This window comes from Cetorhinus maximus, chromosome 3, assembly GCF_964194155.1.
Source record: "Cetorhinus maximus chromosome 3, sCetMax3.hap1.1, whole genome shotgun sequence".
Lineage (NCBI taxonomy): Eukaryota > Metazoa > Chordata > Chondrichthyes > Lamniformes > Cetorhinidae > Cetorhinus > Cetorhinus maximus.
Window position 1 is genome coordinate 161082183 of NC_135881.1, and position 15638 is coordinate 161097820.

General features: G+C 41.4%; 1 protein-coding gene across 1 annotated transcript in view; it reads right to left on the minus strand.

Annotated features, from left to right (window-relative positions):
* Nucleotides 1-15638, minus strand: part of hivep1 (HIVEP zinc finger 1) — a 286849-nt gene that overhangs the window by 165118 nt on the left and 106093 nt on the right. Inside the window, 1 exon segment of the mRNA XM_078539188.1 lies at nucleotides 14455-14496. Within this exon segment, the coding sequence (XP_078395314.1) occupies nucleotides 14455-14496 (42 nt within the window).

A 15638-nucleotide genomic window follows, 5' to 3' on the forward strand; every position in this document is an offset into this window, starting at 1 on the left:
ATCTGTTATTCAAATATTTGCACCACCTTGCCCTTCCAGGATAATCTGAGGTAGATTGGGCACTTTTCAGGGCCAAAAGTGACGGCCTTAGACCCCTTCATGAGTTTGCGTGATATACAGCACAAAATGATCTGATCAGGGGAGCCATTATCCCACAGATGCCTTTGATGTGCCCTATTTCAGCATCAAACCTGCATGGTGAACAAATGGCTTGGGCCCTATTTACAAGGTTGCTGATAAGACCAATCTTATAGCACATGGAATTGTAAGAATCTCAACACATGCACTGACCATAGAAGATATGTTTGCGGTAGACCGTGGTAGAGAACCTCCTGGCAGATTTCTCAACTAGTACGTCAAGTGAAGGGAGTTCATTTGACTGTTCCATTTCAAAGGTGAATTTGAGCGCAGGATGGAGCCCATTAAGACATGCAAGGAAATTATTATATGCAGCGAAATTATTACATGCAGCAGCGGATTTAAATATAGCGAATGTATCATCCACATTTCGGAAATATGGGAGGAGTGGCAGGCTAGGTTTCATTCTCATTCTCAGACACATTTCTCATAGAACTCAGCAAAGATGTTGTGAGACCTGGACCTAAAGGGGATCCCATGGCAACACCATATATTTGGGCATACATGGCGTCATTAAAACTGTACTCAACTGCGTGAGTTGCCGAGTTCATAAGTTCAATGAATACTGATTCATGCAATGGTGGCGGGTCTACATCACCATGATATAGTGTTGCAGCGCAAATGTCTATGGTTTCCTTAAGTGGGACATTGGTGAATAGGCTAGCAATTTCAATGAGCACATAGACACAGAATTGCCGTCGATATGCAAGTCCTGTACGGCCTTCGCAAATGTGAAGGAATGCTTCACCATGTATGTGGAAAACTTGCTCAAAACTGGTTGTAACAATGCGCCCAAACATTTGGCCAATTCATGCTGTGCAGAACAAGTCATAGATAAGGAAGGGTGTAAATGGACACATTTGTGTGTCTTGGACAGCCCATACATATGCGGACACAGTGAGCCACGAGGGCAAACTGTCATATATATCATGCGGCAGCTCATCACTTTTACACAAGTCCAGCAAGCATTTTTTTTTAAGCTTACTTTCAAGCAAGGCTCTCCGGTCAGCTGTTTCACGCTGCTACTATGTAGCAGCAACATGAGTGGTATTTGCCACTAACAGGGTGCTGCTGTCAAGCCAAAAAAACATTGTACCTAATGTAGTATTGAATTTCAGTGCCAGTGTGATGCTAGGTATGTAGTCCATACGCCCCAAAGACTGGTGGATCATATCAAACAGCATGTACCAGCCACTGTTCAAAACGGGCAAGGAATAGACAGCACCCAACCAGCCTGTTTTTGCAAAACTCAAAACGCAGTGTCCAACATTAGATGTAATTCCACGATTGGACAACATTTGTTAAATAATCCTCAGTGTGCTAAGAATTTCGCTGAAAACCAATTTAAGATAGTCAGTCGGACTCGTGGGATGGCGCATTTGCATGTACTGGAAGCTACATATATTAAACACAGATCCCTGTTCTTTGCAGACAGAAAGAACATGTATACACATTGCGCCTGTTTCAGCTAAACAAAATAAGTGACAGCTCATTCCTCAGGGCAATTCCTTGACCAGAGTCAAGCTACCTGGTTTAAATTCCAAACAATGCCTGGCAGTTAACTGTCAGTCACCAATAACTGGTGCATTCTCCATGGTAACGCCTCTACCAATCAGAGTTCACTTGTCAACCAATCACCAGTCTATTCTCAAACAGTAAAAATTGTTTTTCCCTCATATTGGTATTCTTGCAATGTGTCCTGATGTGTGCAAGATGAAAAACATGTCTTTTCTTTCAACAGTACTCAAATTTTGTACTACCAAACGACTATTCCTTTGCTCTGAAGAGTCATACGGACTCAAAACATTAACTCTGTCTCTTCTCCACAGATGTTGTCAGACCTGCTGAATTTTTCCAGCATTTTCGGGTTTTTTTATTTGCATTACCTTAGTTTGTGTCCTCACTGTCATTTGACATTTTATTTTAACACAATTTTAATTGATTTTGTCTTTTCACTTGCTTTTTCATGTTCACTTCTCCTAATTCATTTCAATATAATCTATTGGATTTTTGGGGGAGGGGCAAAAACAGGATGGATTGAAAGGAAAACTCCATTGAAAATGTCTGATTTTTTCTGAACAGAGAAAATCTCAGGAACCGTTTGGAATGTACAAAACTCTAGTATGAATAAAGCAGTGCAAAACCTCATATCGTCAGAATTTCCTGTCCTTAAGTAGGTCTCTGAAATACAGGAATTCACAAAAATCTTGGATTGTTGAATGTCCAAATTCCTGGAATAGCTTATTTTGAAGCTTCTAGTCACAATGCCACCACCAGAATATGGAGTCTTTGCTGCAGCAAGTGCAACTTTTGCAGAACACCTTTGTCATGCATAAGCAGAAAATTCAGCAATTTTCAATTTAAGTTTACAAATAACAATTTATATAACAAGTGGCTTAATCACATTAATGATTTACAATGCAATGTATGGATGTTTTGAAGATTAAGCAAAACTCAAAGTTTAATACATATGTGTTTAAATGTCAATGTTTGAAAGACGTCTAAATTCATAACATGTCTACATTCTGTAGCAGTTAACTAAGTCTGACTGAGGGGTTTTCCATAACCAATGGGTACGGCGCAAGCACGGCATTATTTCCTGTTTGTATATATTACATGAACAAACATCAACCCTTTCCCTGCAATCTGCTCCAAACGCAATAATTTATTTTTATTAATTATTTTTGAATTCTAGAATTGTACCTGAGGATCACAACATGCAACACTGGACAACAATTTTTTTTTTAAAAGTTTAGAATTGGACAGAGAGCATCATGAAAATATAGAGAAGCATAAATACAACACAGGCGTGGAGAGAGGCAGCACAGAACATCGTGAAATAACCACAGATTGAAAAAGTGACATCACAACCAAGGAGTGGGAGCTCAGCCCAAGGGAACAAAGATTGCGACTGAGGGCAAGCACTATTGGTAAGCAACTAAGTTAAGGAACTAGAATAATTGAACAGAGATTTTAAGTTACAAATTTCAAGTTTTTAAAAAAGCTTTAAGCTTCATTTCTGATAAGTTCAGTTAGTGCCTAATAAATAGAGGCATGATGGGACACCTCAATCCTGTCAAATGCACATCCTGTGCCATGTGGGAAAGCCAGAATGCAAACAGATGAACTGTAGGAGCTCAAGCTTTCCAGAGGTAAATTTCTGCAGGATGGGGGGTGGGGGTGGATCGAGGTAGGGCAACCAAATCCAGAGCTCCCTGGATGACCAAACAGATAGAGAGTAAGATGAAGCAGAAAACAGGGGCATGTGAGAGATGCCAGTGAATGATATAAGACAGGGCTGAAAACAGAAAGTTCAGAGGGAAAGTGAAAAGGGAAATAAGAAGGGCACAAGAGAGTATGATAGCATGAGCACTTTGCAATTCAAAATCAGGAAGATATTTTAGGTAAAAAAAGCCTGTTTGCAAAGCAATGTCATGCATATTCAGTTATATTTGCTAAAAAAAATTATATAATACATGTTAAATTTCCAAGCAACTGCCTTACAATGCCAAAATGGTCTGTTAACTCTACCTTATCCATCAGTGCCTGCAGTTTTCACTGATAACCAGTTTGCCATTTCTCTTTTGATTAACATTATAGAACTCAAGAACTGATTTTATAGATCTATGGGGCATGTAGGAGAAGCAGCAGCAACAACAAATACTTGCAGTTATCCTGTCTTTTGCATAGTGAAACATCCAAGATCTCTCACAGGAATGCAATCAGTCAAAAAATATACAAACCAAAAGGAGACTTTTGTAAAAGTACAAATGAAGAGATTCGTTTTAAGAAGTGTCTTAAAGGAGGCGAAAGAGAGAGGTAGAGAGATTTAGGAAGGGAGTTCAGATCTTGGGGCCTAGATGGTGACGGCACCACTGCCAAAAGAAGTGTGGAATGTACAAGAGGCCAGATTTGGAGAAACAGAGTTCTTGGAACAGTTGTAGGGATGGAGGAGGTTACAGAGATAAGGAGGAAGAAAGTCACAGGAAGTTCTGAACAGGAGAATGAGAATTTTAAAAATCAAGGCTTTGGTGAACTGGGAGCCAATGTAGGAAGTCAGAACAGGCGTGATAGTTGAAAAGTTCATGTTAGGATACATGCAGCTGAGCTTAAGTTTATGGAGGGTGGAAGGTAGCAGGCAACCCAGAGATTTATAATTATCATATCTGGAGGTAACATAAGCAATGGTTGATGGTTTCAGCAACAGATGGGTAATATTTTGGGAGGCGAGAGTAGGCAGTCTTTGTGATCGAGAGGCTATAGAGTCTGTTTCAGTCTGAGTCACTGGCCAGGCAGGATTTGTAATCAGTGATTAAGGAACAGAATGTGCCAAGGAGCAAATACTTTTGTCTTCCCAATGTTTAACTCAAAGAAAGTTTGCCTCCAATACTGGATGCTGGACAAGCAATTGGACAACACAGACACAGTGGAGGGGAGAGCAAGGTAGTAGTATGCTGGTGTCAGTGTACATGTAGAACCTAGCCTGGTGTTTTCAGATTATGTCACCAAGGAGCAGCATGTGGATGATAAAGAGGATGTGGCCAAGAATCCTTGGAGGGCTTCAGAGGTAATGGTGCGGGGGTGTGACGAGAAGTCCAAAAGCAGCAGTGTACATCGGTTCAGGTAATTCAAATGTAGTGCTCAAGATTTTCAAACCATTTAAACTTAGACTGAAAGGTCTGCGATTATTTTCATTGCATGCTTGGTTATCATTCAGTACCGCTCCATAGCTATTTAAGACATAGATTACTGAACACACAATAAATGAATTTATAACTTGGCCAGTTAATTTTAAAGATGACTTCTTCAATCACAGAATTAAAGCGAGAAGGAAACAATAACTGAAAAAGCTAAAAATATAGATAAAAGCCAGAATGTGCTTGAAACAAAAAGTTAATCTGTCAGTGCTCTTAGTGGCACAACAGATTTGTGGCTGGAAGCTCATCTGAAGGTCAAATAGATGCCAAGGTTGCAAACAATCTGATTCAAGCTCAAGTAGTTACCAGGGACAGAGGTGGAGTTGGTGGTTAGAGTCTGAAGTTTTCTGGCAGGGGCGGAAGACAATGGCTTTGGTCTTCCCAACATTAAGTAGAGGAAATTTCTGCTCACTCAGTACTGGATGTTCTAAGAGAGGAGGAAACCTTACAGGAAGTTTGACTCTGAATTAGGGAAGGGAGGGAAGTGACAGAGGCAGCGAAATGGATAACCTCAATCTTAAAAGCATCTATGAGCAACTCAGACCTGTTGTCAGAGTTGAGTGTGGAAGCAGCAGGGGATTTAAGAATATTTTTAGCAGAGAAAAGAAGTCGAAGGTTATCTTTACATTCCAGGATGATCCTGAACTCATCACAAAAAGTTAAGTCCAGCAATTAATAGCTTTTAACCATGTGATCGTTGTCAATGACTGCCAATGAACCTCTCTTGCCTAGAAAGTGAACAATTAAAAGTGAGGTGGGCTCGTTCCTTCAGGTTGTGAATTGTCACTGGAAATATGGAAGTGTCAAATTTTTAATTTTTACGTTTTCTAGCTTGTCTTTTATTTCCTCTCTCTCAATCCAGTCTTTTTTCCCCTCTCCTGATCTCTCTTTCTGTATCTGATTTGACATGGACTCACTCATTCTAACTCACCCTCCTTCCTCTGTTTGTTTCTTAATCCTTTAATTTTATTTGTTAAGGAGATAACTGCTCGTCCCATCATTCACCAAGGTCCCAGATGGCCAGTTCTCTGTCTGTACCATTACCAGCTTGAACTTCAGGAACTCATGCAGATATTTCTAAAATCCAAGAGATGCACAAATCAGCCTAAACAATTGGACACACTGGGTGAGATGCCTGCTTCAGCAAAATCAGAGCCTACTTCTTTCCAGTTTACTGGCTTTCAGCATTGCGCAGTTTAATTGCTCACTCTTTGCCACAACACAAACACCAAAATAGGCCTCGGCTACATTTCTCAAAAACTGTCCTCCTCCAACTCCATTCTTGCCACAAAATTTCCTATTGCACACTTTTAATATTTATCATGCCCCACCCAGAGATACAAGAATGTGTGCAATGAAGTTCAAAAGGCCACCACAATATTTAGCTTTCCTATTGTTCAACTGTTAATGTCATGAGCCAGTATTGCCAATTTTTCGGAATTGGAGACAGAGGAATGTTTTTCATTAGAGGCTTGGTCAGAAAGTCTCTGCATCCTTTTCTGTGACTGAACAGTGATACCTAATTTTTAAAATTTTTTTTTAAAATCATGTACAGTTAAACTTACAGAATCACAGAATCACACAATGCAGAAGAGGCCCTTCGGCCCATCAAGTCTGCACCGACACATGAGAAACACCTGACCTAATCCCATTTACCAGCACTTGGCCCATAGCCTTGAATGTTATGACATGCCAAGTGCTCATCCAGATACTTTTTAAAGGATGTGAGGCAACCCACCTCCACCACCCGCCCAGGCAGCGCATTCCAGACCGACACCACCCTCTGGGTAAAAAAGTTTTTCCTCACATCCCCCCCTAAACTTCCTGCCCCTCACCTTGAACTTATGTCCCCTCGTGACTGGCCCTTCAACTAAGGGGAACAGCTGCTCCCTATCCATGCCCCTCATAATCTTGTACACCTCGATCAGGTCGCCCCTCAGTCTTCTCTGCTCCAACGAAAACAACCCAAGTCTATCCAACCTCTCTTCATAACTTAAATGTTTCATCCCAGGCAACATCCTGGTGAATCTCCTCTGCAGCCTCTCCAGTGCAATCACATCCTTCCTATAATGTGGCGACCAGAACTGCACACAGTACTCCAGCTGTGGCCTCACCAAGGTTCTATACAACTCCAACATGACCTCCATACTTTTGTAATCTATGCCTCTGTAGTGTTACAAGAGATAGAAAAGCATCAAAAATCCAAGGGACTGATTGCCCTTTTCGCACATCCATTTTCTCAGCTGAGCAAAGTAGATCATCAAATAGCTAACAATACTTCTGAGATCTATAAAAATGATAAAGGACAAAAATACATTGGCTGAGGAGCACAATGTAGAGAAAGGAACAACTACTGCTGATAATACAAAATAGTATTTTATTAACAAAAGTCTAATCATCAACTAGTTTGAATTAAACAATTTAAAATGAGAATTTAGTATTTCAAAACAGAGTTATTGTAGATGAAAGCAAAATACTGTGGATGCTGGAAATCTGAAATAAAAACAGAAAATGCTGGATAAACTCAGCGGGTCTGGCAGCATCTGTGGAGAAACAGAGCTAATGTTTCAAGTCCGTATGACTCTTCTTCAGAGCTAAAGAGAAGTAGAAATATAATGGATTTTATATTGTTTAAGAGGAGGTGCAGCAAGATAGAAGGTCAGGGAAAGGTGGGATATAAGGAGAGATTGACAAAGATGTCATGGACACAAGGATTAACGTAGATGTTGGCATATAAATCAACCACTGAAGCCTCAAAAAATCCCTCCAAAAATAGGGGTCGGCTTATATGCTGAGTATAAGAGTAAACTAAAGGTGTGGGTGGTCACCATTTTGAAAGTCATTGGCATCCGATGCAAAGAGTGATTCATGATGTCCAATAACTTGAATTCAGCAGCTTTGAATCAAGAAGTAGGTGCAGATCTTATAATCAGATGCAGACGGGGGAAGATGGTGGCACAGCAATATTGTCACTTGACTAGTAATCCAGAGGCCCATGCTAACACTCTTGGGATATGGTTTCAAATTCCAACATGGCAACTAGTGTAATTTAAATTTAATTAATTAATACATCTGGAATTGAAATCTAGTCTCAATAACGGTGACCATGAAACTATCAAATGTCATAAAAACCCACCTGGTTCACTAATGTACTTTAGGGAAGGAAATCTTTCCCTGGTCTGGCCTACATGTGACTCCAGACCCACAGCAATATGATTGACTCTTAACTACCCTTTCAAATGGCCTAGCAAGCCACTCAGATGTGCCAAAACACTACAGAAAAGCTGGAAAGAAATAAAACCATATAGGCCACCTGGCGTCAACCTAAGCACTGAAAATGACAACGGTACACCCAATCCTGTCAACCCTGCAGAATCCTCCTAACTAACATCTGGGGGTTGTGCCTAAATGGGAGACCTGTCCCACAGAGTAGTCAAACAACCAGCTGACATACCATAGATGCCGGTGTATAAGTCAACCATTGAAGCCTCCAAAAAATTGCTCCAAAAATTGGGGCTGACTTATTAGGCGAGTAGAAAATGTGAACCATTGGTGTGGGCGGTAGCCATTTTGAAATATGAAAAAAACAACAGTAATTCATATCAAATTATTGTGGCATAGTTTGTTGAATAACTGTACAAAGATACCTTTAACCACAATGAAAGCATTATAAAACCCATCAAATTCACTGGCTTCAGCATCCATACAATGAGTTCATCTATTCATTCCAAGTCACTTTGGCCATAGCATCATCGTAAGGATCCCACTTTGGATCAAATGTGGAGCTTTCAGTTTTAAAAGCATTGCTCCACAACAAATCAACTTCATCTCCATTCATTGATTGGATATTCTGCATTTTTTGAATGATCTGATGACACTTGGTGCACTAATAGCATCCCACGATTTGATGACGAAACCACAGAAAGCACCAAGCATGTTTAGTGAAGGTTTTTTCTCCATCAACCATCCACCTATGCCATTTGGAGTGAACATAATCCTTGAATGGCTTGTCGAGGCACACATCCAAATGTTGAACTACAGACTTTAAACCCCTTGGTATAACGACAATGACGGTGTTATTTCTTCGCAGGCGTCTCTTGATCTCATGGGATCGGAACATGCCCCACACTACTATGCGGCATTCTTTACATAGAACACCAGAACGCCTATTATTGATCCATAACTTCATTCCATCCTCATCCATCCAACCGTTGTCTTGGACACGCACAAAATCTCTTACAGGGAACTCTTGGTTTTATGTTTGAAAATTATCATAGGTTGCAATTTCATTCCATCGGCCATGCAGTCTAGTACCACCATGAATCCTGTCTTCTCATGTCCTGTTGTTTTCACTAGAATTGTTTTCCACTCCACAGTTTGGTTGATGGGCATATTGAAATTCATGAGCATTTCATCCATGATGCCAATGTGACATAATGGGTACTCATGTTTTTGCCAATGTCTAAAGATGAATCACTGGAAACTGGTAATTTTGGCATTGAGGTCTTTTGGTTGCCTCTGAGCAACCTTCGTCTTCTGCTGCAATATTAGACTGTTTCATTCCATAAAGCGGCTACATCAACTAGCTGTTGCTCTTAACTCTTTGCTGGACTTAGGGTTTGATTTTGCCCACTTAAGTGCGTAAATATGCATTGCATTCCTAGTGATGACAAAGCCATTCTGATGATTTTCAAGGACCCATTCTAATACATGCTTCTCAAGATCAGGCCAGTGGCTGGTCCCTGTTCTGATGGGACATTTGGTCCTGGGCATCTTCTTCATGGTGGATTCCTCCTCCTTTCATTCAGCACCAGTTTTTCACTAACATCGAATTTCCTCACTACAGCACAGTTACTTGATGAATTATTATGACTTTTAGGTTAAAATCAGCTTTATACTTCATTCGTTCTGTTGGAAGGTTGATTTCTCTTTGTCTTTTGTCATGTGGGGTCTGTTCTGTGTGGACGTGCCTTAAACTCCCATACACCTTTGCAACACAGCCCGTATCGCCTGCTTGATCCCTCGCACCCAGTTATGAGTTAAATAAAACATGAATTTGTGAGGCAGGAAATTGAGGCTCACTACTAACGCAAGTATAGTATGTCATGATTAAAAAGTGGGGTGGGGGGGGGGTCGACTTTTATCCAGAGTATATGCAAACACGATTTTTGGGGCCAATAAAATGGGGTTGTCGCACACATCATCATCTACAGTAGTCATACTGTACTCACCAATCATACCATACAGCCAAAGTTCCATGCATGACAATCACCATCCCTGGATCTGTCCTGCCGGTGGGACAGGAAATATCCACCAGAGATAGCAGCACAATTGTACACAGTTGGAAGGGAGCTGCCTTGGGAGTTCTCAACATTGACTCCAGACCCCATGAAGACTCATGGCATTAGGTCAAACATGGGCAAGGAGACCTTCTGCTGATTACCTGTGACCAACATCCTTCAGCTGATGAATCAGTATTCCTCCATGTTGAACACCACTTGGAAGAAGCAGTGAGGATGGCAAGGGCACAGAATGTACTCCAGACAGGGGACTCCACCAAAGGTGGCTCAGTAGCACACTATTGGCCGAGCCGGCCAAGTCCTGAAGGTCATACCTGTCAGACTGGACCTGCAGTAGGTGGTTTGGGAACCAAGAGGGACAAACCTAGTAGGATCTTGTCCTCAGTATGCTACCTGTCGTAGATGCATCTGTCCATGACAATATTGGTAGGGGTGACCACCGCACAGTCCTTGTGGAGATGAAGTACTGTTTACATACTGAGGATACCTTACAGCAGGTTGTGTAGCACTACCACCGTGTTAAATGGGATATATTCAGAACAGACCTAGCAACTCAAAACTGGGCACCAATGAGACGCTGTGGACATAATTGTATTCAACCACAATCGATAATCTCATTGCCCCGCATATCCCTCACTCTATCATTACCATCAAGCCGATTGGAGGAGGTTTCACAATTATCGCCATCCTCAAAAATGAAGGAGATCAGTGCTTCAGTGCAAAAGGCATTTGAAGCATTTACAACCACCTGCAGCCAGAAGTGAATTATCAATCTTGGCCTCCTCCTGAGGTCCCCAGCATCACAAATACCAGTCTTCAGTTAATTCAATTCACTCCACGTCATGTCAAGAAACAGTTAAAGGTAGTGGTCACTGCAAAGATTATGGGCCCTAAAAACATCCCAGCAGTAGTACTGAAGACTTGTGTGCCAGAACTAGCTGTGCACCTAGCCAAGTTGTTCCAATACAGCTACAACCAGAATTTACCAGACAATGTGGAAAATTGTCCAGGTATGTCCGGTTTACAAAAAGCAGGACAAATCCAATCAAGACAGTTACCGCCCCATCAATCTACTCGCCATCATCAGCAAAGTGATGGAAAGTGTCGACAGTGCTAGGTCTGTTCTGAATATATCCCACTTAACACGGTGGTAGTGCTACACAACCTGATGTAAGGTATCCTCAGTACTCAGGAATATCTTGTTCACCAGTGTTCAGTTTGGGTTCTTTTCTTTATTCTTTCACAGGATGTGGGCAACACTGGCTAGGCTAGCATTTATTGCCCATCCCTTATTGCCCTTGAGAAGGTGGTGGTGAGCCATCTTCTAGAACCCATCTGTTGTAAGAACACCCATGGTGCTGTTAGGAAGGGAGTTCCAGGATTTTGACCCACTCAGCTCATGACCTCATTACAGCCTTGGTCCAAACATGGACCAAATAGCTGAATTGCAGAGCTTAGGTGGAAGTGACTGTCCTTGACATCAAGGCAGTATTTGACTGAGTGTGGCATCAAGAAGCCCGAGTAAAATTGAAATCAATGAAACTCTGAAGGAAAACTCTCCACTGGTTGGACTCATACCTAACAGAATGGGAGATGGTTGCGGTTGTTAGAGGCCAATCATCTCAATCCCAGGACATCACCGCAGGAGATCCTCAGGGTAATGTTCCAGGCACAACTATCTTCATAGATAAAAACAAAAAACTACGGATGCTGGAAATCCAAAACAAAAACAGAAATACCTGGAAAAACTCAGCAGGTCTGGCAGTATCGGCGGAGAAGAGCAAAGTTGACGTTTCGAGTCCTCATGACCCTTCAACATAACTAAGTAGAAATAGGAAAGGGGTGAAATATAAGCTGGTTTAAGTGGGGGGTTGTTGGGACAAGCAAGCAGTGATAGGAGGAGATAACCAAAAGATGTCACAGACAAAAGAACAAAGAGGTGTTGAAGCACATTCTTTTAGATAATATCACCACCTTCAACACCTTTTTGTTCTTTTGTCTGTGACATCTTTTGGTTATCTCCTCCTACCACTGCTTGCTTGTCCCAACAACCCCCCCTCACCCCCTTCTTCCCCCCAACCCTTTAAACCAGCTTATATTTCACCCCTTTCCTATTTCTACTTAGTTCTGTTGAAGGGTCATGAGGATTCGAAATGTCAACTTTGCTCTTCTCCGCCGATGCTGCCAGACCTGCTGAGTTTTTCCAGGTATTTCTGTTGTTGTTTCACAACTACCTTCAGTTGCTTCATCAATGATCTTCCCTACATCATATGATCAGAATTGGGGATGCTCATAGACGATTGTACAATGTTCAACACCATTCATAACTCCTCAGATGCTGAAGCTGTCCGTGTCCATATCCAGCAAGACCTGGACAACATTCAGACTTGGGCTAATAACATTCGTGCCGCACAAGTGCCAGGCAATGACCATCTCCAACACGAGAGAAACTAACCACCTCCCCCTGACATTCAATGGCATTGCCATCATTGAATTCACACACTATCAACTGTCCACCATCTAGAAGGCACAATTCAGGAGTGTGATGCAATATTTTCCACTTGCCTGCCTGCATGCAGCTCGAACAACAGCCAAGAAACTGGACACCATCCAGGACAAAGCAGCCCACTTAATTAGCACCTCACCCACCACCTGAAACATTCACTCCCTCCACCACCAACGCACAGTGGCAGCAGTGCGTACCATATACAAGGTGCACTGCAGCAACTCAGCAAGCCTTCTTCGACAGCACCTTCCAAACTAGCAGCTTCTACCATGTAGAAGGATGAGGCAGCAGATGCATGGGAACACCACCACCTGCAAGTTCCCCGCTAGGCCACACACCATCCTGACTTGGATGCCATTCCTTCAATGTCACTGGATCAAAATCCTGGAACTCCCTCCCTAACAGCACTGTGGGTGTACCTACACCACATGGGCAGCGGTTCAAGGGGGTAGCTCACCATCACCTTCTCAAGGGCAATTAGGGATGGCAATAAAGGCTGACCTCGCCAGCAATACCCAGATCCCATGAAAGAATAATTTAAAAATTAGGTTGTAGAGGGTGGTCCATGCCCATCAACCAACAGCATGAAATACAATAATGGAATGAACAGTAACTTCAACAAAGTCAACCAGTGTATAAAATCATGACTGGTAACACCAAAGCAGTAGCCTCACTGTTATAAACCTCACATACCACTGTATAAAGAAGCTAGCTCATTCACTTCCCACTGTGGGTGTAGTATAAATCAAATGTCTTTTTAAATACTAATTCAGGTAGGAAGGACAAAGAAAAAAACAGTATGTACACTGCCTGACAAATATACTGAGCATAGCTTCATCATTCCCTATTTGAAATTCTCCTCCAGCTGAATAGAGATGAGGGGCGAGCACTGTGTGGGAGAAAATGCTGCAAGCTGCCTCGTACCTTCTCCTTAATTTGTTTGGAAATGAAAAACTAAGCTGTAGGGAATTTGCTGCTGTAAATGATATGCTGAAGTGCACCGAGACTTAAGGGAATATAGAATGATCCTTTACTTATAGGATTTTTAAAAATACATAACCTTCCAGAATATAGTGCTTAATGTATAAACAGAAACTTTTCTGAATAGTGCAATTAGCAGTAACACTGTCCTGCAAATCAACATCAGGATGCAGAAAGCTTAACAAAAAGTCACATTATTGTCACACTGGGATAGAGAAAAAAAACCCAAAACACCCCTCTTTATGTACATGTTTTTAAAAAAAGTCCATTACTCCCTTTACCAGTAGCATTACATTTAGTATAATACATCAAGATGAGATTTGCCCCAAATCCAAATGCTATTAATTCAGCAAAGCTTTTCAATAGTGGATTTGGAAAGTTCCTAAAGCACAAGATGTAAATCCTGCATCTTCTGACGATCTCATATTTTGTGTGGACTACCACTAGAATCAGGTCAGTATTTACTCACTTAAATAGGAACAGGAAATTCCATTGTGTCTGCACAGTTTACTAAAGCACAAAAGTAGAGTGTAGAGTTTGATGGAGATGGTAGAAATTAAAAGTTGCCTAAAAGTAACCTTTCAATATGCATTCAGTAAAGATGGTGTGCAACTGTTTCATATAGACACAGGTTGGATGGGGGGAGGGATGGCAAGGGAGGAATAAAACACATTTATCCAAGTGTCCCGCTCGTCATATTTGTGCTAGATTTCTACTAGATTTCTACTAGATTTCTACTAGAAAAAGGTGTGCATGGTGAGGGCAGAGTCCGTGCCAGTTTTGAATAGATAGCCATACTCACCCTCCCAGGCCACACAAGAAAAATACTCACTTGGACAATATGCTGGAGAGTGTCTTGCATCTGTGGAGGTATCTTCAATAGCAAAAGGAAGGGAAACTGTACTTTTCATGTATGACATTTGTAATGATTTATAAACGTATAATATGATGCAAGTATTGACTAACTGAAGAGCTGAAATCATCTATATTACTGCTTACAAGAGGGAAATTAGTAACACAGAAGGCAAAGAATACAAACACTAAGACAAGAGACTTTAACGGTAACTATGATCACAGCAGGTTCATGGTTGATTATAAATTAATTGGATTAGTCATTTTAATTCATAAAAAAAAAACTCAGTAATTGGTCTTGTACTTCACTAAATAATAAACAGGCTGAATTTAAATACTGCGCTATCATCTATGCCAACAGACATCCCCTCTCGGATCTTAAGCCAGTGACATCCAATTTATTTCATTGTGCAGAGTGCCACTGAAAAAATAATTATGAAATTGTGCACAAATACATCATTTAAAATAAAATGTTCTTGGGCTATGAGCCAAGCATCTGCCCATCTCTAGTTCTTGAGGAGGAGATAGTGGGTTTCTTTCATAGCGTTTTACCACTGAGTGGCTTGCCAGGCAACTTAAGAGTCTATAAAGTAGCATGGGACTGGAGTCACGTGTAAACCACATCAGATAGGAGTGGCAGCTTCTTTACCTTAAACAGTATTAGTGAACCAGTTGTGTTTTTCTGACAGTTTCATTCTGCACGCTCAATCCCCAAGCTGGATTTATGTCATGGTGAGTCATTACGGTACCGAAGGAAACCATTCAGTCCATCGAGACCAGGCCAGCTTTCTGTGGAGCAAGCCAGTCAGACCTATTGTCCTACTTTATCCCCATAGCCTTCAAAAATTTATTTCCCTGAAGTGTACATCCAATTGTCTTTAGAAATTGTTAATTATCTCCACTTCCACCACCACCACCACCACCACCACCACCACCACAATGTGCAGAGAGCTCCAGGTCATTACCACGAACTGGGTAAAAATGTTCTTCCTCACATCCTCTGCAACTCTTGCCCAAATCCTTCAATCTGTGCCCCCTAGTCCTTGTACTATCAGCTGATGGGAATAGCCTTTCTATATCTATACACCTCTATCAAATTTCTTCTCACTTTCCTTTGCTCCAAGGAGACCAATACCAGCTTCTCCAATTAATCTCGCAGTTAAA